The 26,080-nt window shown below is 37.3% G+C and overlaps 1 protein-coding gene across 2 annotated transcripts in view; it reads left to right on the forward strand.

Annotated features, from left to right (window-relative positions):
* The window catches only part of NUB1 (negative regulator of ubiquitin like proteins 1), a 37,994-nt gene that overhangs the window by 5,263 nt on the left and 6,651 nt on the right, over positions 1-26,080 (forward strand). For both annotated transcript variants that reach the window (XM_023584009.3, XM_058298010.2), the window contains exons 3-11: positions 1,143-1,310; positions 2,695-2,753; positions 4,116-4,186; positions 8,779-8,961; positions 9,566-9,657; positions 10,935-11,041; positions 19,325-19,511; positions 20,215-20,322; positions 21,083-21,235. In XM_023584009.3, the coding sequence (XP_023439777.2) occupies positions 1,143-1,310; positions 2,695-2,753; positions 4,116-4,186; positions 8,779-8,961; positions 9,566-9,657; positions 10,935-11,041; positions 19,325-19,511; positions 20,215-20,322; positions 21,083-21,235 (1,128 nt within the window). The remainder of the gene's footprint in view (positions 1-1,142; positions 1,311-2,694; positions 2,754-4,115; positions 4,187-8,778; positions 8,962-9,565; positions 9,658-10,934; positions 11,042-19,324; positions 19,512-20,214; positions 20,323-21,082; positions 21,236-26,080) is intronic.

Raw genomic sequence — 26,080 nt, forward strand, 5'->3', positions numbered from 1 at the left:
GGTCTACACCCATAGGATGGATTAAACTTAAGAACATACTTTCTGGAGGTACATTCAGCTTCAAACCACTATACCACCTTATGGCCTTATTTCTGAATTTGCTTATTAAAATCTTGACTCAGAAACTAAGTAATTAGGTATTTTAGAGAATTACAGAAAGTTGTAAAGAAAGTGTTATCTTTTTTTAAAAAATTAGGTGCTTTTTGGTGTTAAAAATAATGCATATTCCTGGATTAAGAATATATTAATTTTTTAAAATATGTTAAATATATCATTAATAGTAGTGTATTTTTCAGGCTTTCTTATAAATATGAAAGTATTATAAGTAGGTGTATGTTATTTTTAAAATAAAATACTCTGTTTTCTGCTTTATAACTATGTAGATCACGAACATTGTCCTCTATCATAAATATATACTTACACTATCATTTTTAAGTGCTGCATAGTAGTGTATTATAAGTTTAATAAAAACTTGGGCTTTTTAGCATTTTCCGTAGTGCTTAATGTTTTCTGAGGAGTGAGATCCCTCAGTCCTGAATGAGCCTGTAAGCCTCAAAAGCAGATATTCTTTGGGAACAAAACATAGTGACTTGACTTTATATGATAACTGGTTCACATCTTTCTCTGCAGCCCCTTAAGTCTTCTACATTCTCTTTCCCAAGTCTAACACTCTTTAGGGCAAATAATTTTACTATCAGTACCGGTGATTTGGAATTTTCTGTTCAGAAAATTAAGTCTTATCTGACTTATCATTACAATTAGAATGTTTTCTCCTTTTTTTTTTCCTTCCCATTTTGTTTTCCTAAGTGGAGATCATCACATTTTCTTAAAATTTATTTTTTCATATTGCCGTCATATTAGTCACAGCTACCCTTCTTATTCACCTGCAGTAATCCCAGTTATTGTCACTTTTTCTATTGGGCCTGTTTTCTAGCTTTTGTTTTTAATTTTTCCCTGGATTTTCTCCATATTCTTTGCACCTTGCAAGATGTCCAACTGCAAACTGGATTTCACTATAATAGAGTGACCAGTACTCAGCAGAGTTTATTGCCTTAAAGTCTTGCATGCACTGTTCTTTTGCCTTTTTTTTTCCTTTTAAGTTCGTATGATATTGATCTGTGTTTTCTGATTTCACTTGATAGGACCTTGCTAAAAAATACTCGGACAAGCTAGAATGTTGTGAAAATGAGATAGAAAAAATAATAGAAGAAATACGTTGCAAAGCAATTGAACGTGGAACAGGAAATGAGAATTATAAAACAACAGGGATTGCTACAATTGAAGTATTCTTACCTTCAAGACTAAGAAAAGTGAGTAATTTCTCCAAATTTACCTAAGTACTAATAGTTAACTTAGTGATATGATTAAATTAATTGTGATTTTTAAAAACTATAATACCAGCTTACACTTCTTTTAAGTTGTTTTGCATGTTGAACATTTATTGCCTTAGAAATTAATTTTGGGGTGAGCGGATGTAGCTCAGTGGTTGAGTGCCTGTCCTCTCATGTTCAAGGTCCTGGGTTCAATCCCTGGTACCTCCTTTCAAAAAAAAAAGTTCTAATTTTCTGACTGGTAGTTTGGTTTCCCAGATCCCATTATGTAAGTTAAAAATCAAGTGCAAAAAATGATATGATATCCTACTTTGGAATAAACATTTATGTATATAAAAACAAAAGGGTGACAGATAAACAAAATCTGGTATAGCCATACAATACAGTGTTATTTGGCAGTAAAAGGAATGAAGTTTTGATATATGCTACAACACAGATGAACCTCAAAAACATTATACTAAGTGAAAGAAGCCACACACAAAATACCACATTTTGTGTGATTTCTTTTATGTGAAATGTCCAGAATAGGCAAATTCATAGAGACAGAAAGTAGATTTATGTTTGCCTAGGGCTGGATGGGTTAGGGGAGTGGGATGAAGAGGGAATAGGAAGTGAAAAGATTGGGAAGTGTATGGGGTATGATTTTTGCAGAGGGAAATTACAATGAAAATGTTCTGCAGTTGGATTATGATAATGGTCACACTGTAAATATACCAGAAACCATATATTTTAAACAGATGAATTTTATGATATGCTAATTATATCTCAATTGTGAGGGTATCAAAAACTTTAGCTTCCACAACAACTTCTGACAAACTGCAAATACTGCAGTAACTCAGTTCTGTTCAGCTTTGACTCTGACTACCCAGAGTTATGCCAGTTCCACAGGTTAAGGGCAATCCTTTACAAGAGTGTCCTTTAGTCACAAGTCTGCCCTCACAGCCTGTCAAGGCCACAGAGTAGAGTGAGGAGGAAATGTTTCTTGCTCATAGTGGTGGCCTCTCATGTTGGAGGTGGTGGATTAAATCCTTATAGAGCTTAGGCTGCCTCCCTTGCTTGAGTTTGCATAAACGGGTCATGTGACAAACCTCTCTAAGCAACTCCTTTTCCACCAGAATGAAGCCCTGCCTGGTGTCCAGTGGTTTTTCTGATGCTGCTACGCTATTGCCCCCCTGAGGGCTTTTAGATTCCCAGTACCATAATCTGGTTCGGGAGGGTTCAAGAGGCTGTCTTCTATATGCATTGTTTCGGTCCTTAATCAGTGACCAAAGTATTTGCATCCTCTGATATCAACTTCCTGATTTTATGGACATATAAAAAAGTGCCCAATTCAAGTACATTTTATTTTTAATTTTTTGAACAGGATAGGAAGAACTTGTTGGAGACCCGATTGCACATCACTGGCAGGGAACTGAGGTCTAAGTAAGTATCTTTGTGCTCTGGTGTCCAGAGTGGTCTCAGCCATTTTTACATTTGTTATTCTGTGACCATTCCATGGGATGGATAGGGCCAGTATTACTGTCCCCATCTGATGGAAGGTAAAATTGAGAATTCGAGGTTGTATGACTTATTTAGGCTGACACTGGTAGTTAAGTGGCATAGTGAGAACTCAATACACACAACATTTTTCATTTCCTTGTATAATCTTAGATCAGGTCTCAACCCAATGCCCACCACATAATAGGTCCTTGATACATATTTGAATGAAAGAATGAGTCGTGTATAAAGGAGACGGTCTAGTGTTTGCCAGCTTTTTAGTTTCAAATTTTATTTCCTAATAGCTTTCTGTGACCCTCAGCAAAATATTTTAGCCTGTAACCGACTATTGAAATCCTAATTTTGGGGAAGCAAACTTGGCCCAATGGATAGGGCACCCACCTACCACATGGGAGGTCCGCAGTTTAAACCCCGGGCCTCCTTGACCCGTGTGCAGCTGGCCCATGCACAGTGCTAATGTGCGCAAGGAGTGTCCTGCCACGCAGGGGTGTCCCCCGCGTAGGGGAGCCCCACATGCAAGGAGTGCACCCCATAAGGAGAGCTGCCCAGCGCAAAAGAAAGTGCAGCCTGCCCAAGAATGGCGCCGCACACACGGAGAGCTGACACAACAAGATGATGCAACACAAAGAAACACAGATTCCTGGTGCTGCTGATAAGGATAGAAGCGGTCACAGAAGAACACACAGCGAATGGACACAGAGAGCAGACAACTGGGTGGGGGGGGTGGGGAAGGGAGAGAAATAAATAAAAAAATCTTTAAAAAAATCCTAGTTTTGAGATCTGGTCAGTTATTTCATCTACTTGTGTATCTTGAAATGGTAAGTGTTTTGGGTACCTCCAGGGCTAGTCAGTCATTGTCTCTTAGGCTTATTTTTCTCGTTTTCTTCTTTGGTCCACATCAGGGCTGTTAGGGATGGAGTCAGGAAACATCATTTATTCAGCACACCTGAAGAGATGTCCAAATGGAACAAATTCCCTGTTACTAGCTCTTCCAAGGGGACCATAAAAGGTCTAGGGAATGGATTTTCTCACAGACAGAAAGGGCCCTTCTCTTCAGTCAGACACATTATCAGTGGTCTCCACTTCATAAGGAAACAAGCAGTAAAGCAGTTTAAAAAATGACATTGTCTTTGATGCAGTTCTGAGTAACTCTGGTATACTGTCTTTTTCATGAAGTGATGGTTGTGGGTTTCTGAGTAAGATGTTTAAATAGTTACATTTAAAATTTATTTAATGGGTAATTACTAAATTTGTTTTCCTATACTTTTCACTGGTTTTATTTTACAGAATAGCTGAAACCTTTGGATTTCAAGAAAATTATATCAAAATTGTTATAAATAAGAAACAGCTTCAACTAGGTATGTTATGGCAAAGCATGCAGAATTTTAAAATCAAGCTAATATAGGAATAATGGCTTTCCATCTTTTTTTCTCACTGCTTCTTTATTCAGAAATTAATGATCGTTTTATTACATATATAACCCAAAACTAGTTATTTTAGAAGTTTACTAAAATAAAAATGTAAGGTAGAAAACCACTTTACCAATAAATAGTTGTCTAATCTGTCAGGCTATAGTCTAGTGGAGAAGAAAGACTCTAATTATAGGTATGATAAAATGTTACAAAATAGAAGTCTGTAGTGAATGGAGAGTAAAATAAGGGTTAATAAATTGTCCATGGGAGAAGAGAGCTGAGTGAGGAAAGTGGGGAAGGTGTGGACATGTGCAGAGTATTCCAAGCTGAGCGAGTCTCATGTTGGAGCATCGTGATATGAATTTGAGGAACTGAAAAAGGTCCAGGGTGGCTGAGTGTAGAAACTGAGGGAACAGTAGCTCTTTGTAAGAATGGGGAGTCAGAGAGAGGCCATAAATTGAAGGACTATAGTAGTAGTTCTCAGCTGGGGTGATTTTACCCCCTGGGGGATATTGGCAATGTCTGGAAACATTTTTGGTTGTCACGGGGTGGGGATAGGGCTTGCTACTGGCATTTTCTGGGTAGTAGAGGCCAAGGATACTGCAGAATACTCTACAATGTACCCTCTTGATGATCTGACTGTGTTGCTGTATGCATCTAGTTTTTGCCTTTTAACTCCTGCCTGTATTCATCTCCTCAGTGAGTAGGGCTGCCAGTTCCCCAAAGCCACAAACAGGGCCACCCACACCAGTTGTCCTTGTGCACCTTTGCTCGTGGGCCTGTGCAGGGATCCAGCAGTCTGGTTGCTGAGTCAGAGGTTCTATACATCCTTCTAAATTCATGGGTATCTGCCAATCTGTTCTCCAGAGTGACTGTTCCTATTTACTCTCTAGAATGTGAGAATTCCCATTTCTGTGAAACTTGCTTTTAAACTTGTCAGTTTTTGATGGGTATGAAATGGTACCTGGTTACTTTGATCATTGTATTAGTCAGCCAAAGGGGTGCTGATGCAAAATACCAGAAATTGGTTGGTTTTTATAAAGGGTATTTATTTGGGATAGGAGCTTACAGATACCAAGCCATAAAGCATACGTTAACTTCCCCCTCACCAAAGTTTATTCGGAGCAAAATGGCTGCCGACATCTGTGAGGATTCAGGCTTCCTGTGTTCCTACGTTCCTGGGATTTGCTTTACTCTGGCTTCAAGGTTCCTTCCTTCCTGGGGCTGGTTTCTCTTTCCTCTGCATGCTGACTTCCTAGGGCTTCAGTTTAAGTCTTCAGCATCAAACTCCAAAATCAAAAATCCAATATTAAAATCCCCAACTCTGTTCTTTGCCATGCCTTTTATCTGTGAGTCCCCACCCACATCGTAACTCAGTCATGCCCAGGTACAGATCAGATTACAAGCATAATCCAATATTTCTTTTTGGAATTCATCAATTCTCTCAAACCGCTACAATTATGTTTTGTTGATTTTAGTTAGTTTGAGCATCTCCTCCCACACTTTGCCTTTCTGGTTTTCCTTTCTATGAGTTGCCTACTTATATCTGCCCATTTTTTCTACAGAATTTTACACATGTGTGCTTGTGATTGAATTGTAGGAGCTACTTTCATTTTTTTCTTGATATTCTTTGTTAATTTTAGATGTTATAGATATCTTTTCACTGTCTTCTCTGTATTAATTTTGTTGTATCCTTCATTGGGTAGAAATCCTTGATTTTGATGTTATCAAACCTATCAGTTTTTTGCATTATGTTTGTTTTTGTATTTTGGGAAGTTCTTTCCCCAAGTCCAAGGTTACAGGAAGGATCTTCTACACTTTCTTTTATTAATGTCATCTGTATTAGGTCTTTAATCTGCTCAGAGTCTACCTTTACATATGGTAAAAGGTAAGAATCCAGCTTTATTTTTCTTCCAATACCACCTACTAAATAGTCTGCCCTTTCCCCACTGATTTGTGGTGTCACCTTTATTAGGGTTCTGTTTCTGCCCTTCCCATTCTTTTCCATTTATCTGTTGGTTTATTCTTGTGCCAGTACCAAAATGTTTTTTATTATCGTGGCTTTGTTGTAGTCTTTATATCTAATACCGTGGGCCCCTCCTCTTGGCTGTTCTAAATCACTAAAGTGATTGTCCCAAAATCACTAAAGTCATTGGTGAATCTTTTTTTTTTTTCTGTGTAAATTTTAGAATGGTTGTCAAGTTACTTCTTTGAAAATTCAGTTAGAGTTTTGATTAGGATGGCATTAACTTTATAGATTGATTTGGGGAGAATTGACATATTCAGTCATCCCATTTATATACATTGGCATAGCTTTCCATTTATTTGGATCTTTGTGGTTTTTAAAAAAATTTAGAGAAGTTGTAGATCTACAGAAAAATCATGCATAAAATACAGAGCGGATCATCTTTTATATTCTTTAATAGAATTTTTTTCCTCTGTAAAGGTCTTAGGCATTCCTTGTTAGATTTTTCTTGCTACTGTGAGAGGTATATTGTTTTATTTTTCCCTTGGTAATTACTGATATAGAGGAATTCTGATGATTTTTATAAGTTACTCTTCTATATAGCAGCCTTACTGAATACTCTTATTCTATTGGTTTGTCTGTTGGCGCTCTTGGATTATATATGTCTATGAACGTATCATCTGTAAACAATGACTTTTATCTTTTTCCCTTCCAGTTGTTGCACTCTCCTTTTTGTTGACTGTTCGTCAGCCACAACTTTATCGTATAAAATAGTAGTAGTATCAGGCACCCTTGCCTTGTTCTCATGTTTTAAGGGAATGGGCTAAAATTTTTCTACTCTAATATTTGCTGTGTTTGGTATCTAGACTTTATAGGTAAAGGGCGTTGACTTCTATTCCTTGTTTTCCAGAAGGGTTGTATGTGGTGGGGTTTTTTTTTGTTGTTGTTTTATAAAATAAGAGTTGAACTTTACCAGATGGTCTTTCTGTATCTGTTGGGATAATCATCTAATTCTTCTTTAGTTCAATATTGTGGGAATTTATGCTGATAGATTTTCTGATGTTAAATCATTCTTGAATTTTTAGGATAAAGGCTATCTGATCAAGCTGTATCTTTTTAAAAAATATTATTTTGGATGTAGTTAGATTATGCTTTACAGATGATTTTTACCTTCTTATTCATAATTAAAATTGACCCATAATTTTATTCTAAGATTCATTGGTTTTATAATCAAGATTACACTAACTTCATAAAATGAGTTGGGCAACTTGTCTTTTTATTCTTTTTGGACCCAGTTGTAGAAGTTCCTTGAAAGTTTGGTGGAGCTTGCCTGTAAAAGTTTATGGGAAGTGAATTTAGCACAAGTGGTTGAGTGCCTGCCTCCCACGTGGGAAGTCCTGGGTTTGGTACCTGTATACAAGTTCCTTGAAAGTTTGGTGGAACTTGGCCTGTAAAAGTTTATGGGGAGTGGATTTGGCACAAGTGGTTGAGCACCCACCTCCCACATGGGAGGTCCTGGGTTTGGTACCTGGTACCTCCTGAAAAAAAAAAACAAAAACGACAAGGAAAACAAATTTAAAAAACCTGATGTTGCTCAGGGTTTCCACATACAAGGTCTCAGGTTCAGCTCCTAGCTTTTGGCTCCTCAAAAAAAAAAAAAAAGTTCATGAGCATGGGGCCTTATTTGTGTTTTTTTTTTATTTTTGGTTGGTATATGTGTGTATGTGTGAGGAAGAGTTCTTTGACTACTGTTTTAATTTTTATAATGCTTTTTGGCCTATTCAAATTTCCTATTGTTTCTCAGGCCATTTTGACAGCTATTTTTTAAAAATGCTCTAGTTTTGATAATATTGGTATTTAAAATCTGTTTACATCTGTATTTATATTGCCATTTTCATTTTGTATGTTATTAATTTGCAACTTGTATTTAATATTTGCTGGGTTGGAAATTTGATTCATCTTTTCAGAGAGCCTTCTTTTGGTTTTGTTACTGTTCTCTCTTTCATTCTGTTTTATTGATTTCTGCCCTTGTCTTTATTTCCACTTTATATATGAGGAAATTGAGGCCTAGAAAATAAGTAATTTACCCAGGGCCACATAGTTAAAAGGGGTAGAACCATCATAGTCTTTGCTTTTAACCTCTGATAAATTTCCCTCACAATGTTCTCTGTGGCACTGTAGCGTCTCTTCTGTTGCTATGAGTTAGGTTTATTTTTTTCTTCAACTATAGGGTAGGAACATTGTCATTTTCATTAATATTGCTTACCAGTGCTCACTCTGTAGTAGATTCTCAAATACTCTCAAATATCTGTGTTCAGTTTGGTTTTATGTTGAGAATAAAGAAAATCGAAAAGAATGAATTTAGTTGGTTCTTTCTTCATGGGCTGATTTTAACAGCTGCTTAATAGTAACATTTATGCAACCAGATATTATAAACATATTCTAACCAATTATATGGCATAGTGGTTACAAGTGTTAGTGAAGATTTTAGAATTCCATTTAAACATCAGTAATGGATTACTACCCAGTAAATTTAATGGCTCTTTTTATAATACAAATTTTTTTTTAACAGCAAAAACACTTGAAGAACAAGGAGTGGCACACAATGTGAAAGCAATGGTACTCGAACTAAGACAGTCTGAAGAAGATGTGAGAAAAAACTTTCAGGTAGAAGAAGAAGAGCAAAACGAAGCAGAATTAAAAGAAAAAAGAATACAGAGGACTAAGAGAGGACTAGAAATACTGGCAGAGAGAGGTACACAGAGTTTTGGGCATTTTTCTGATTAGCTCAAGTACTTAAAGATGGCAGTGAATCATGTAAACATGGGAAGTCTGTATATTTCTCACTGATTTTTTTTTTCCCTAACAGTCTGACTTTTAAAAAAAAAATTTCATTTTTTCAATTTCTCTCCTCTGTCCCCTCCCCCGCATTGTCTGCTCTCTCTGTCCATTTGCTGTGTGTTTTTCTGCATCCACTTGGATTATCCAGTGGCACGGGGAAACTGTCTTTTTTTGTTGTTGCTGCATCATCTTGCTGTGTCAGCTCTCTGTGTATGCGGCGCCACTCCTGGGTGGGCTGCACGTTTTTCACGTGGGGTGGTTCTCCTTACGGGGTAGCACCCCTACACAGGGGCTCCCCTGTGTGGCACAGCACTCCTTGCGCATGGCAGCACTGCACTTGAGCCAACTTACCACATGGGTCAGGAGGCCCTGGGGTTCGAACCCTGGACCCTCCATATGGTAGATGGGTGCTCTTATCAGTTGAACCGCATCCCCTTCCCCAGTCTGACATTTTTAATGTTACTCTGTCACTGCATTTTAACACTGAATTAGTAGAGTTCCTTTTGGTTTTGTTGCAGCTGAGATGGTGGTGGATCCAGAAACTACACCGTACTTAGACATAACTAACCAAACAGGCAGATCAATCAGAATTCCCCCCTCAGAAAGAAAAGTAAGTGCTGTAAGAAATTTATGATTGGTTCTTTAATTTGTTATCAGAACGCTGGTGGCTTTCTTGTTATTTTATCTTGGAATGTTATAAAGGATTAAAAATTTTTCCCTCTTGAGCTTTATAAACAGAATAAAAACTTGTCCTGAGCAGTTGCATACAACAAATCTTACCCTCTGATTTTCAGTGCAGTAGTACAAAATATTTTGATCTTGCTGTCCTACAGTGATTTTCATTGTGCCCATGTGATATGACCCACTGCCTTCATTTTAACTGGTTCCCTCTTGCAGTGGTTGTTTTGATTTGGTTTGGTTTGGTTTATTTTATTAGGGGCTGTATTCCCTAACGGATGCATCAGAATAGGGGGTAGGAAAAGACTGATAGGTGATTTTGAAAACTCTCCCCTATCTCCTGTTACTGCCTTTTCCTATTCTATAAATTGGATTAGGTTGCAGGTGATTTCACCTTTGAATATAGTCAAGGGAGTCTTTATAACAGAATTCCCCAACTTGAACCCTGAGACCAATTTCTGAGCCTAAGGTCCAGTAATCTCTTATAATAAAGAGCTCTAATAATTATTAACAGTAAATTTTAATATTTCTGTTATTAAAGCACAATTTTGAGTGGTCCTCAGTATATGAATTACTCTGTTTAAAACTGAGATTTAGGGTTAAGTTTTAATAAGAGAACTTTATAACTATAGCTGTGGATCGATGTTTGTTTTTTTAAAATTTTGGTGATTATTTGTCTTGTTATCCTATGTTAAATAATGATGTCTAGATCTTTTTGGAAAATCTTTATATAAAAATTCAAATCTAAAAAAAATGGGTGAGCTTAAATACAATTTTAGATCAGCTTTTAAAAATTGTGTTGGGAGTTCTATAGCTTATACTTCAAAAAAAACTTGATTAAGAATAGAAAGTGAAATGAATGCTCTTTTTTAAAAGGAAATAGGCATTACCAGACGTTTTTTTATGTTTGATTATAGAGTACTAGAAATAGACATAGCTCTGAAGATACGAAAATAAACTACTGAAAACGAAGGGATAGGTGAGGTTATGGCCATATCAGCTAGAGTATATGGAGTGTTTTGTTTCATTGTTTAAAAGAAATAAAGCTTTAATTAAATTTTTCTTAATTTGACTTTTAGATTTAGTTGTGATCTTCTTTGTTTTTGGGTTTACTTTATTAGATTTTTAAAATAATTAATATGCTTTTAATAGAATTTGTTTTTATTATAATTTAAAGTGATTTTTTTAAAAATCCATGTTTTTTCCTAGGCCCTTATGTTAGCTATGGGATATCATGAGAAGGGTAGAGCTTTCCTGAAAAGAAAAGAATATGGAATAGCATTGCCATGTCTATTGGATGCTGACAAATACTTCTGGTAAGAACTTTTGTACTTGGAAAATACTGGTTTTAAAGAAGATGACCCAAATTATTCGGTTCCTTTCCCTCCCCTGTTCATTTCAGACTCTCTTATTTTCACCTAAGGCAATGGTTATTGTAAAATAGTAGGTATGGTGTAAACGAATTTGTCAATTTTTTCCTCTTCCCATTTTTAATTGATCACCCTTCCCTATGAAGAAAAGTATTTTATAAACATACATATGTGTGTGTTGTTTTTTTCCCAAGTATGTAGGATGTTCTCTTTTTTTGGTGGTATGTTGTCAGCCTAAACTATTATTAAGTTCCTTATTAGCTCATTGTCTTTTCACCTAATGGTTTGATGTGGACATTGATCATGCTTCCCTAAATCCATTGTTTCATTAGAGGGTACAAAGTGGTGATGTTCTCCTATTCCTTCTGTATTTATTGGGTGGAATCTGTAAAGAAATATTTTTCCTTATTAGCTATTTGGTTATGCTGGGTACAGAGTATATAGGAAAGATAGAATAAAATGCTTAGTTCTTTGCCTTTATTTTCTTGTTTTCAGAATAAGTGAGACCAATGAGATTTTCTTTAAGTATTAGTATGAACACATGGATTTATTTTTTTCACCCTCACTCCCGGAGACTGCTCCCTCACCTGTCTGTTCGTTGTTTCCACTCGTTATCTGCTTGCTGTCTGCTTGTTTTGTGTCTGCTCATTCTTTTAGGAGGCACTGGGATCCAAATCTGGGACCTTACATGTGGAAGGCATGTACCCAACCGCTTGAGCCATATGTACTCCCTGTTCCTTGTGTCTGCTCATTGCATCAGCTCGTCTTCTTTAAGAGGCACTGGGAATTGAACCTGGGACCTCCCATGTGGGAGGTGGGTGCCAAACTCCTTGAGCTACATCTGCTCCCCATGAGCACTTGAATTTTTAACACATTTGATGTGTTTCAAACCTCAGTGCTTAAATCATCTTTGGCTAGCAGGTGATTCCTAAGTCTTTTTTTTTTTTTTAACCTTTTGTAGTGACAACTTAAATTTCCTGTTTTAAACACTTTCAAGTACAGATTTGGGTGGTATTAATTAGATTCATAATATTGTGCTATATCACCAACATCCATTACCCCAATTTTTTATCATCTCAAACAGAAATTCAGTACCCATAAAGCAATAACATACCCTGCCCCTAACCCCCCAGCCTCTGATGGCATATAACCTATTATCTGTATCTCTGAATTTGCATAGTCAAGGTATTTCATATAAGCGAGATCATATATTATCTTTTTGTGTCTGGCTTATTTCATTGAACATGATGTCCTTAGAATTCATCCGTGTTGTATTCCTGAGTCTTTTTGACATGATACTGGTAGTCTTTGTAGTGTCTAAAGTCTCTGGTACCCAAAGATAATCCAGATTCCTCTCGGACATTTCTTGCCCCATATTGGGAATTGGCAATTTCCCTAAGGATTCCTGGTTCCTTTTAATAGGAAATGGTATTTGTATGAGACTATAGTACAAGAATGTTAAACATGTAACTTGATAGTTGATATTAAAGTTAACAACTTTAGTGTTACTTTCTTTTCCATTTTGGTAAATTCTCAAGAAAATACTCTATACAGGCATACCTCATTTTATTGCGCTTTGCAGATATTGCGTTTTTTACAAATTGAAGGTCTATGGCAACTCTGCGTTGAGCGAGTCTGTCAGTGCCGTTTTTCCAACATCATTTGTTCACTTCGTGTCTCTCTGTCACATTTTAATTAAGGTATGTACATTGCTTTTTTAGACCTAATGCTATTGCACACTTGATAGAATAAAGTATAAACATAACTCTTACATGCATTAGAAAACCAAAAAGTTCATGTGACTCACTTTATTGTGATATTCACTTTATTGTGGTGGTCTGGAATGGAACTTGCAATATCTCTAGGTATGCCTGTACTTCAAGAAGAAGAAAAAAATGTTTATAGTATCCCAGCAGCATTGGTCAGACCATCTGGATTTTAAGTAAACAAATTCCAATTTAAGCTACCTTAAGCAGAAGAGGATTTATTGTCTCATATTTAGGAAGAGAGGGGCAAAATGGGATTATGAAAACCAAGACCATGCTTCTTTGTCTTTGCTTTCTGGATGCCAGTTTTGTTCTCTTCCATTGCAAACAGTGCAGAATATAAGTTGTATTCTTAAAATTCAGGGAAGTTTTTTCTTTCCCTCCATAAAATTGTTTTTAACTTTTTTTTTTCTTGATTACAGGTGTCTAATACAATTTAAGTACAAAATATTTGACTTTTTTTAAACCAGTTTTATTGATACATATTAATAAAGCATACAATTTATCCAAAATGTACAATCAGTGGTATTTGGTGTAGTCACATAGTTGTGCATTCATCACTTCAGTCATTTAAGGCATTTTCATTATTTCAATAATAATAAAAAACAAACAAGAAAATTCCTCACCTGTCAATCTGTTTCCTCTGCTGTACATAGCTGCTATTTCTGCCTATTCTTGCACAATTATTTATTTGCTTATTAAGCAGTTTTATTGAGAGATAGTCACATGCCATATGATCTATCCAAAGTGTGTAGTCAGTGGCTTTTAGTATAATCACAATATTGTACATTCATCATGTCAAAAATTTTAGAACAATTTCATTACTCTAAAAAGAAAGACTCCACACCCCTTAGCATTTCTTCCCCAGCCCTACATAACTGCTATTCTAATTTTATCTTCATAAATGGGTTTATATTTACATTTTATTTAAATAGAATCATACAATATGTAGTACTCTGTGTCTGGTCTCCTTCACTTAGTATAATGTTTTCTTTTGTCTGATACTAACACTTTGTAGTATTAACCTACATTTGTTCAGCTTCAAAGAAAAATGGTCATATATATACAATTTTACTCATATACATATTTGACAATATATTTCACATAATATATTTAGTTCATAATAGGGTAATCATACAGTGTTTGCCTTTTTGTGTCAGGCTTGCTTCATGCAACATAACTTTTTTATGGGAAATTTCAAACATATATAAAAATAGACCTAGTATACATCCATCATCTGGCTACAGTAGTTGTTGAGATATAACTCATCTTGATTCATCTTTACAAACCTTACTTAATCTTTTAACCTGGACAGGTCCTTGAAATAATTTTCAGAATCTAGGGAACCCCTGAATAAAAATAAGTCTATCTACATCTCCCAGTATATTAACTTGTTTAGTTAAGCGATAGATATAATAATAATTGGCAGTGCTTTTTATTTTATATTATTTTTAATTTTTTTAGGAGGCACAAGGGATTGAACCTGGGACCTTGTACATGGGAAGCAGGCACTTAACCACTGAGCTACACCTGCTCACCATGTCAGTGTTTTTTTGGTAATGACTTTCCCCACCCCAAACCTCTGTTTATTCTGGCCAACTTATTAGGATACTTTTTGTGTGATTTCCCCCTCTTTATAAAGATAGCAAATCTAATGCAAGTCAGTAATTTAGGTGGGGGAAACTTCAATTGTTACATTTTCTTTCTCACTTGACTTTATTTTTCTATCTTCTCCAAGTAGCCTAGATGTCTCATCACAACTCCGTTATACATGACCCTAACACCTTATTAGCATCTTGAGATATGGTATGTAATATGATCAAGAATAGTTTCTTTCCCTATTTAAAACTAAAAATAGGACTTGCACTTTTAGCTGAAAGAGAGAAACAGGGACTAGATTTACCCTCTTGCCTGAATCAGCTGAAAAACTGGACAAAAAATATGAAATAGTGGTTTTCAGGCAGTGCAGGACATGATCCCCAAGATAGGGGAAACAGTTGAGGTGAGTCCTGTAATTGCTTCTGCTTACTGCCCAGAAAGAATTTCCAGGCCACAGTGTAGAGAGGGGAAGTCCAGGCAGAGCCTGGTAGTCTCCCTTGAATTTTGGAGAGGGAGCTAGGAATCTGGGAGGTTTGCAGGGCAGAGATCCTGAAAGATGAGAGCTGCTCAGAGGGAGTACTTTGGAGATCTTCAGTCGGTCATCTTTGAATCTTCACTGAGTAATGATCAGTGCATGCATGTGAAGAAACTACTCAACACTGGGGGAAAGTACTAACCCAAAGCAGCAGAAAGAACAATCCTCAGAGTGCACAAATGACCAAGAATAGTTTTGTGTTCCCACCAGCCAGAGTGGAAAACTTTGTAATCGTGGGACATTGGATAGAGTACTTAGAAAGGGATTACCCCAAGTAGTGGGCAGAATTAGCCCTAGAGAAAAGCTCATCTGGTCCCACTTAGCAAAGCTTATAAGCAAGTCTTGAGCGTCCTCCCTGATCAAGATGGTGGAGTGAGGAACTTCCAGGCTCTAACACTCCACAGAAGCCTTGAGTAACCAGCAAGAACTGGCAGAATGTCTTTCTCAAAGCTCCAGAAGACAGTTAAAGGACAGATGGCAGATCAAGAAAAAGACTGTTTAAAAGCAATAGAATCTCTTGAGTTTGGAGACAGCCCATGCTCCCTGTGTGTATTCCTAGTCCCAGTTTCAAAGGGAGAAGAGTAACCTCCTTGCACATGCTGGGAATATGTATGTATGGTCCAATCTGGCAATGGCCTGAGGGGCTTACTGTCCCAGAACTTGCCGTATGTGTAGAAGGCAGCTCACAAAAGTTTCCTACAGAACTCTGGGAGCACAGTCAAGTGGATGCCCAAGGCAAGTGATTACTGGCAGAAGAGAATATCAGTGGAGAGAGGGTAATTATGAAAAGGAACTAAATAGAGCTGAAGGCCACACTAAGACATTAAAAATTCCTTAGAGGGGAGCAAATGTGGCTTAAGTGGTTGAGTGCCTACTTCCCACATGGGAAGGTCCCAGGTTTGGTTCCTGGTGCCTCCTAAAAATGAAAAAGTGAACAATTAGCAAACAAATGAGAAAACCCACTCAGGGGAGCCAGTGTGGCTCAGTGGTTTAGCACTGGCTTCCTACATATGAGGTCCTGGGTTCAATCCCTGGCCCTGGTACCTCAACAACAAAAAATTCTTTATAGGGGTTCAGTAGCAGATTGGAGCTGACAGAAGACAGAATCAGTAAACATGAAGATAAAACATTTGAAATCATCCAGTCTGAGGAGTGGAAAGAAGAATGAAGAAAAGTGAACAGAGCCTGAGGAACCTGTGGTACACGGTCAAACATACCAATATATGTGTTGTGAGCATACCAGAAAGAGAAGAAAGAAAGGGGCAGAGAAAATATTCAAAGAAATAATGGCTGAAAAATTTCCCAAATTAAACAAAAGACATGATTATATATATCCAAGATGCTCAGTGAATTCTAAACAGGATAAATCCAAATAGACCCACAGTGTACCATGTTTTTATAATCAGGTGAACCTCAATAGATGAAGTGCTCATTTCTCATTGGAAACCAAAGAGGAAGAAGGCAGTGGAAAGACATATTTTAAGTGCTGAAAACAAAAAATTGCCAGCCAAGAATTCAATATCCAGCATAACTGTCTTTCAAAAATGAGGGAGGATTAAGACATTCCCAGATTAAAAAAAAACAACACTGAGGGAGTTCATCACCACTGGACCATCCCTACAAAAACACTAAAGGGAGTTCTGCAGGTTAAAAGGAAGGCACTAAATAATCAGCTGAAGCCAGATGAAGAAATTAAGATCTCCAGTAAAGATAATGGCATGGGTAAATATAAATATCAGTAATATTGTATTTTCTATTTGTAACTCCACTTTTAACTTTCTACAGAATCTAAAAGGTCAGTGCACAAAACGTGATGATAAATCAATGGTTTGGAGCTCATACTGTATAAATATGTAACTTGTGCCAAGAATGGCATAAAGGGGAGGGATGGAGGGGTATAGGAACATAGTTTATTTATACTGTTGAAGGCACCCTGTAATTCCTTAAAACTAGTAATAAAATTGAAAATGACTGTTCAGCCAACCTTTCTTGGGGGGTAGGGACAAAGAGCTACATTTAGCCTACCTTTCTTGAAATTATTGCTCTTCTTTATTTTACATAAAATTTTAAAACTCATAAGGCAAACATATAATTTCTGTTAAATAACTGGCTTGAGCCCATATGGGATTTAATTTTTCTAAAGCTTGGCTTGGCAGAATTTATTTAAATAAAGGTGGTAAATTTATTTTTACTAATGTTGTTTCTAACATGAAAATTTATTGGCAGTGTTGAATATTAAAACTACTAAAACCATAAACCAAAGCAATATTAATATAGTCTAAGACACAATTTTATACAAGGCTTTAAAAAAACAACTTTTTTCTAAATGATATAATAGGTTCGAATATAGAACTACCAGTTTCAAAATTATTATAGATACAGTTGTCATTATATTACATGTAAGCTATGTGAGCAAAGAAAGTGTTTTCATTCTAATAGTTGATAATAGGTCAAATTTAAGTTTTTATCTAAAACCTGACATACCTAATTCACTTGGAGTGTATGCAATTATTGGTTTCTTGGTCTCTTTTATAGGTCTAAATATGTGTTATTTTTGAAACTAAAAGAATGAAATATATCTGTTTAATGTGAGACCTATACCTGGTTTTTTTTGCTGTACAAATACCCAGTTCTAGGTTGAGCTTTTGAAATACCTACATACTGATTTTATTTTCAGCTGAAACAAGATAATAGCCATCCTTGCTCTGGATGCTTATTAAACAAGAAAGAGCCTGTTTTCCACATGCAAGAAATTGAGCACTGGCAAAATGGTCATTGCTTTCCTCTGAATGGCAGAATATAGTCTGTCACAGAAATCAGAACATTTCCACAGGCAGATCAGTAAATCTCATCATGAGTGTAAGATCAGACCCCAATCCACAGAGTTCTTCCTCTTCTCAAAGTCATGTTTGCAGACTGAGCAGAAGATTCAGAGAAAGTGCCTCTTACCAGTTACACACATGTATGTGTATGGTGTCTTTATTCTAAAATATTCATAAAGAATAGGAACTTAAAAGAAAGAGACCATAAACAAACAAAAATACTGCTCTATTATAGTCTTCTTGCACCTCTATGGATTGTCTTGTGCGTACCTTATAGTACAGGCATTCTACTTAGGAGACCACTACCCTAAAGGGTAAATGTTAAAACCAAGTTCCTTTTGGTTTTTCTATTTTTCAGCAGATTTCAGTTGGCAAGATGGGAAGCTTGTGGGCATGTGGACTTTGTAGTTTTATTCAAGAGCAGTCTTATTTTTAGTAGAATACCAATAAAAATAGACCAAAGACTTTTAAGTTCGTTAATATATGATTCCAAATGTTTTCCATATTTAAGGAGGAGTTCAGACTTGAGATTTAGATTTGCATTATAAACTTTTATTTTATTTTATTACTATTATTTTAGGAGGTACTGGGGATTGATCCCAGTACCCTTGCACATGCAAAGCAGGTGCTCAACCACTGAGCTACACATGCTTCCTGCATTATGAATTTTTAATGTAATCACAGTGTAAAAAGAAGATGATCTTTATGTCCATCTTTAATATTTCTTCCTGGACCAATCTGACTTCTGTTTACTGCCTTGTCTTTCTGCTCCCTTTCTCAATACCTGGGTTTATCTTGCTGCCACTGTCAGAAAATGCATTTAGCCTATACTGTCAAGAAGTCACCTAGGCACTTAGAGCCAGGCAGTTTCTGGATTTATTTTCCTCCCAATTTGAATGTGATTGAATATGATAGCCTTGTTAGAGTCTTTATCAGGTGAAGCATTCTCAGTGAGTAGTGCTTTTTTTGTGTGTTTCTAAAGCCATGGCTTTCGACCTTGACTGTACGTTAGAATCACCTAGGAAGATTTTTATACAGTGTTCACGCCCCATACCTGGGCATTTCTGTTATAATTGGTCCAGATGGGGCCCCAGCATCAGTATTTCTCAAAAAGAAAATTGTTTCTCCCTTACATCTGAGTGATTCTAATTTGCAGTCAGGGTTGGAAACCCCTGCTTTAAGGCAAAGGTTGCCCCTCTTTGCCAAGAGGCTCTGACACAGTGGCCCAAATTTCAGCTTCCTGCCAAGACATCTTTGCCAGCATAGCAAGAAGGGGTATGTGTATGTGTTGACAGATGGTCTTAAGCTGCTATTCCTGAGCCCAAACTTCTTTTTTTCCCATTGGAAGGATTCACATTATAAATACAGTTTTCTTTGTAAATATTGGGGATCTTGGTTTTAGATCAGTCTTTGAAAATACAACAAAAACTGGAAAGGAATTCTAGTAATTCACAAAAAGATTTTAAATGCTAATTTCGAGTGATGTCATTTCCTTTCTCTCTCACAGTGAGTGTTGCAGAGAACTACTGGATACAGTAGATAACTATGCAGTGCTCCAGCTGGATATAGTATGGTGTTACTTCCGCTTGGGACAACTGGAATGCCTAGATGATGCAGAAAAAAAATTAAACTTGGCCCAGAAATGCTTTAAAAATTGTTATGGAGAAAATCATCAGAGACTGGTCCACATAAAAGTATGTTATGGTAATTTGTTTTGTGAATGGTTTAGGCCATTTCTAGAATTTGTGTTTATTCCTCTTCAAGTATTTAGACTATAGTCTGAAGTTGCTTTTATTATATTATGCAGTATGCTCTTTTTAAGCTGTCTTTTAAAAGTGATTGTTAAATGTTTCACAGATCTAGCTGTGTCTTCTGTCTGTGCAGCAGTTAGCCTAGATCAACAGGTTTCTAGTTGTAGAACACCACTGATGATCACATTTGACCAAGAGGAAGCTAATGATTTATTTATGCCTAGGAAAGTCTACTGGAAGATTTAAATGCATAAAATAGATACTTTGATCAGTAACAGTTCACACAGAGCTCTGATTTGAATAAGGATTTTTCTTTGGTGATTTTTCTAATAAGTCATGAGAATTCAGCTTAGAAATTGCAGGGCACCATCAGATGTCTGCGGTTTTGGTGTTTGTATACTTCTCCACTGACCAGAAGAGCCACTGTCCTTGGTGCCTGTAGACAGGAGTTTTCTGATAGCATTTCTTTGTGGGCACAGAGAATGTTGTACTCTGGAGAGCCTCACTTTTGCTTCAGTAAGAGTGAATATATTAAATTTTTAGTAATATTATTTTGCCCTTTTGGAGGCAAAAATGATTACAAATGTATTACATATCTGTAATTAGAAATGACAGTTTTATCCTTTTTTCCCCCCAATAATTTTAGGGAAATTGTGGGAAAGAGAAGGTATTGTTTTTAAGACTTTACTTGCTTCAGGGTATTCGAAACTATCACAGTGGAAATGGTGAAGAGGCTTGCGAGTATCTCAACAAGGTAAGAGAAGGACCACTTCAAAGTTGTTATATTTTCACCTGCTTCCCCCGCCCAATTTTCAGAAGTTAAGTGGTTTATAAACTTACAGTTTGTGACTCGTGAGAAACATGTGTCTCTTTCCCTTTCCCTCACATATGCCATAAACATATTTATATTTGTTAAGGTAGCGGCAGGGTGCTGTAGTAAAGAAACCTCAAAATCCAACGACTTTAATTGGATAGATGTTTCTCATCTAGCGTTTAGAGCTGAGCAGATCAGGGCAAGTGAAGTAGCTCTGCCTACTTTAGGATGTGGTATCCAAGGTTGCTCCTGTTAATGTCACTTTCGGCCAGTAGAGAGGAGAAGAGAGTATCCAGGAAAAGCCTCTTTAAAGAGATGACCCAGAAATTGTGTTCATAATGTCTTGCATCCCATTGACATAGGCTTATCCACCTGGCTACACCTTCCTACAAGGGAGGTTATGAAATGTACTCTCTAGCCATGCCATGTGCACAACTCAAACTCAAGGGATAATGGATACCAGTCCCTTCTAAAACACCTAGCCTGTTTTCTCATCTTACCTGTATGTTGTATAAGCAGAGATAGTATTGTCAGTTTTCATTCATACTAGTTGATAATAGGTTGGAGTTAGAGTTTTTATCTAAAATCTGACACACACTCACTTGGGGTACAATTTTACTTTTTCTGGCTTTAGATTCGTGTTAAGTTTATTTAACATTCCTGCAGTTGTATGATTCTTACATTTTCTCCCTGTTTATAGGCACGTCAGCTCTTTAAAGAGTTATATATTGATCCATCAAAAGTTCACAATTTGTTGCAGTTGGGCTTTACTGCCCAGGAAGCCCGGCTTGGCCTAAGAGCATGTGATGGGAATGTGGATCATGCAGCCACTCATATTACCAACCGCAGAGAGGTACCTTAACGTGGTCTTGGGCACTTGATGGGGGTCTGTGCCTTGTTCTTTGAGTGGGTTGTGAAACTTGAGACAATAGCAAGAGTTTATTTTCCAGGATATCTTGGCTTTCTTGAGTATGAAAAAAAAATCCACAGTAGGTATTAATAACTCACTTCAGATTGGGAAGTAAGGAGAAACTAGTCTCTCTTTTTTTTTTAAAGTATTTGCCAATAAACTAGTCTTTTTTGATTGCATCAATTTCCTGCTATGGTGGCAAGTAACTCAGTATAGTTGTGTAAGCAATCTCTCCTTTTTTTAACCATAGTGTAAAGGGGGCTTGGCTTTTCCATAGGGTCATTGTTATAATTAGGGTAACATTTTCACCTAGAAACATGAGTCAAATCATAAGCACAGCTAGCATTATACTGTGAAAGTAAAGGTACGAAACTATCACTATATAAAACAACCTGGTGGGATTGGGAAATGGTATAGCCACTGTGGAAAACAGTTTTATGGTTCCTCAGGGTTAAAAATAGAATTGCCATATGACCTGACAGTTCCACTTCTAGGTGTATACCCAAAGGAACTGAATACAGATACTTGTACACTAATGTTCATAGCAGCATTATTCACAGTAGGCAAAAGGGGGCACCAACCCAGGGGTCCATCAACAGATAAATATAAATAAAATGTGGCATATACATATACAATGGAATATTATTCAACCATAAAAAGGAATGAGGCTCTAATGTATACTACAACATGGATGAACTTTAAAAATATGCCAAATGAAATAAACGAGACAGAAAGGACAGCTGTTATATGATTCACTTACATGAAATATCTAGAAAAGATAAATTCATAGCAATAGAAAGTAGATTGGAAGTTACCAGGAACTGGGGGAGGGGAGGATGACGAGTTATTGCTGAGTGGGTACAGAGTTTCTTTTTGGGGTAAAAAGTTTTGGTAATAGATGGTGGTGAGGGACCACCATCATCATGGTTTTAGATTTCTCTTTTTAAAACACAAGCTTTATCTTTTTCTCTTTCCCTTAGTTTGGCTCTGACTGCTCATCCAAATCATGGTCCATTGGGTCTTGCTCTGTGTGTGTGTGTGTGTGTACACTACACTTTTTTTAAAGGAAGTACCTGGGATTGAACCCAGGACCTTTAAAGTAGGCCCTCAACCACTGGGCTACACCTCCTGCCCTTGGGCCTTGCTGTAGAAGTCAATGAATAGGTAAAGGCAAAGACTTTAAAAAACTAAGTTCTGTGTGTATTTGCATTTTAAAGAGTCTAATTCACTACAAATAGAAGAGCATACATTGTCCACAGTAAATTTTTTACTTTAGATTATAAGATTCTTTTAGCATTTGGAAAGCCAGGTTGCTTTTGTTTGTTGTTTTGTTTTGTTTTATTTTACATACCTATCCATTCTGCCTCCTGTAACATCTTTACTATTCATGGCCTGATAGGAGTTTGGGATTTACTCAACTTTGATAGGGCATTTGAAAGCCAATGTTTTTTTTGTTTCTGTTTGTTTTTTCTCTTGCAATTTCATTATAACTTTATTTTTAAAAAAATATTTTTCTTTTTAAAGAAGATTTAGATTACGTAAATGTTACATCAAAAATATAGGGGAGGGGAATGGATATGGCTCAGCAGTTGAGCTCCTGCTTCCCACACGGGAGGTCCTTGGTGCCTCCTAAAAACTAAAAAAAAACAAGCAAACAAACAAAAAAACCAACTCAGGGGGAGCCAATGTGGTTCAGTGGTTAAGCACTGGCTTCCTGCATATGAGGTCCTGGGTTCAATCTCCGGCCCTGATACCTCAAAAAAAAAAAAGGTTGGGGATTCCCATATACCACCCCCCACATTCCCACATTAATGTCATCTTTTATTAGTGTGGTACATTTGTTACAATTGAGAACACATACTGAAGCATTGTACTAGCTAAGGACTGTAGTTTACGTTATAGTTTTTACTTTACCCCACACAGTTTTATAGGTTTTGACAAAATATATAATCGCCTGGATCATTGCAGTGCCAAGCAGGACAATTGCAGTGTCCCCAAAATATCCCCATGTTGCACTTACTCTTCTTTCTTCTTCCCCTCAGAACTTCTGGTGGCCACTGCCAGAGTTTTAAAATGAGAGAGTTTGAAAAATTATTCTCATTATATAATCATTTCTTACATTTGTATATTTTATGGTTTATAAAACTTATCACAATGATGATGTCACTCTGTTCTGCCTGTGACCATTGTTGAGGCTGCTAGGGACAGGTATTTCTAATTTTACAAATGGCTCAGAGATTGACTTTTCTGGGCCATGGGTCAAATAAGTGGTAAAACCCTAAAACTCTGATTTTCTCATGTACTTTCCATGTCCTATCTGAGAATAGTATTCTGATTAAGGTTTTACAATCAGAAAAACCAAGAGATACTATTTTATGAAGTGGCAAAAGTTACCGTTTCACTTCCATAACTTTATAAGTGGGAAAAACGAATGTTTAAAAGTATAGTGGAGTTATGTCATTTGTGCCCCTGGGTAAAAATAGAGGTAAAAACAACAATGTACATGGTTCAGCTGATCCCATTCAGTGGCTGTGTATCTGTTAGGATGCTTTTGGCTAAAAGCAATAAAAATAAAAAATAAAAAATTCAAAGTGGCTCAAACAAAAAAGGAAATTTTATTGGTCTCTTAGGGATAAGTCTAGGGAAAGTTCTCAGGGTTAGCTGATTCATTCACTTAGTAATGTCATTGGGGACTTGGTTGCTGTCTTATGGCCTTTCCCCTCGATGTTGTCCATGTCCTCCAGTCACACTAAGAGGGATAGTCTGGCTCCCAAAATCATCAGGAAGTTGAGCTTCTCACTGACTGAGCCACACTTGAACCAATCAGTGTGGGTGGATAGTGCCAAGGTCTGATTGGTTTAGGGCTGGGGCAGGAGATGCAGGCTTGCTCTCATTAGCTTAGCCCATCCAGGGTCACCCTTTTCTGGACCTCTTCAAGTCTCTCAAACTTGAAAAGTGGGTAGAATGGATGTTGGGAATACAACAGTGCCCTGTAGAACATAACCTCCCTGGGATCTTAAGACACAAGATATGATCCTGCCCTCTCAGTTCCTGAGGCTCTAGGTTTGAGTTTCTCACTTAGCAGAGTGTAAAACGTAATTCTTAAAAGTTTGCATCTTTTGTATATGGTCCTGAGTATAGGCCAGTTTCTTATCTGGTGAAAGAAACTTAAGATCTATTAGAGGACTAAAGTATGAAGAGACTGTGAAATTCAGCATGGCAGTATTCCTGAGGTTTTCATGGGTAAATTTGACCATACCTAATTATTACCGTAAGCCCTTACTTTAGAACCTAGTTCTTATGTAAGATTTGACTGTACTGTGCATACTTTAGTGTAAGGAGAAATATCAGAAAATGCCTTAATTTCCTTGGATGTTTACATGACTAAAAGAAATTAATCATTAGATAGCATTACATTTGTAATGAGGAAAAAAAAGTATTTTTTGAGGCTCCAATTTTGTGTCAGGTTTATGTTAGATAATGTCTGAGTCCTCTGACTGCCCAGCAAAGTCTTTGTCTGTGCTTGAATGTTAGGCATGTTTCTTAGCCTTTTAAAATATAAATGGAAGAAGCTTAATTGAGAGCAGAGGATGGAGCATAGCAAAGACATTTTACATGGAATGTGTATGGGAATAAAAGCATAAAAGTTGAAATGTGACTCACAAGTTGGGGTGGGAGTACAGCAGGGAGAATAATTTGTTGGCTGCATGCTTACTATAGTGGAGCAGCATAGGATCAACTTGAAGACATTGGGAAGGCCAAGGGAGCTGAAGCCTTGAAGGTCAGAGTGAGGATTTGAGCAGGTAGTAAGGAGCCACTGGAGGGTTGTGAGCAGGTGGGGGAGATGATGAATCCCCTTGCACTTTGCAGAATGGCTTGGAGTGGAGAGAGCCTGGCCACCAGGAGACAGGCCTGTAACAGGAGTGTGGACACAGGGGAGGGCCTCCCACAGAAAGAGCAGAGGGGAAAGGAAGTGGCCAGCAAAGCTGTGGTGCTGTGGCAAGTCCAAAGAGTTCATCATTAGGCTTTCTTATGTTTTAATTACAAATCAAGGAGGTCTTAATCCCTGGAAAAGCTTTCAGCAGTCTCTTGTTCTCTTCCTACTGATGATCCTGTGGAAATTTTTGGTTAGCAGTGTTTCTTTTCCTAAGGGATTAAGCCACATTCTTGCCATAAGGAAGAAGGTAGAGGGGGCACTTGTTATCTGAGCTCAGCACATGAGGCAGGATACATACATCAATGGAGAAAAAGTTGTTTTCTTTATGGTGCTCACTGCCCCTTATGGTGGAGCCTCTCCCTGTGAAGCCACAAAAACTGAACAAGCTCTAAATTGTGCAGAAGCCTTTGTCCCAGCTCTCCTCTCAGTTGTGTCCAGTCAGCAGCATTGGCATCACCTAGGAACCCCCCTATCCCCCACTGATTCAGAATTCACATTTTAACAAGATCCCCAGGTGATTCGTCACAGGTTGAGAAGTCCTCCCACCTGGTAAAGGAATCTTCTCTACTCTATTTCTAGACGCTGATCAGTCCCCCTTTCTCTGGCTACCTTCTGTGAGAGTACTCGCCGGGCTCCCGCAGCCTGTTCTGATGCCAGGTAGTAACCATGAGGCGCTCGATTCCTTCCTGCTGTGGACTGGAATCTCTAATTTCCACTGGTCTGCCCTCAGGAGAATCACCAGTAGGTCTCTTCCCTTCTAGCTCTCATGCTGTCTGACTGGACAAGAATAAGTAAAACAGAGGTTCACGCTCACATTTTTGCTTAACCTGGCAACCTGAAGAGTCCTGCAG

Source organism: Dasypus novemcinctus, chromosome 5, assembly GCF_030445035.2.
Source record: "Dasypus novemcinctus isolate mDasNov1 chromosome 5, mDasNov1.1.hap2, whole genome shotgun sequence".
In the NCBI taxonomy this organism is placed as follows: Eukaryota; Metazoa; Chordata; class Mammalia; order Cingulata; family Dasypodidae; genus Dasypus; species Dasypus novemcinctus.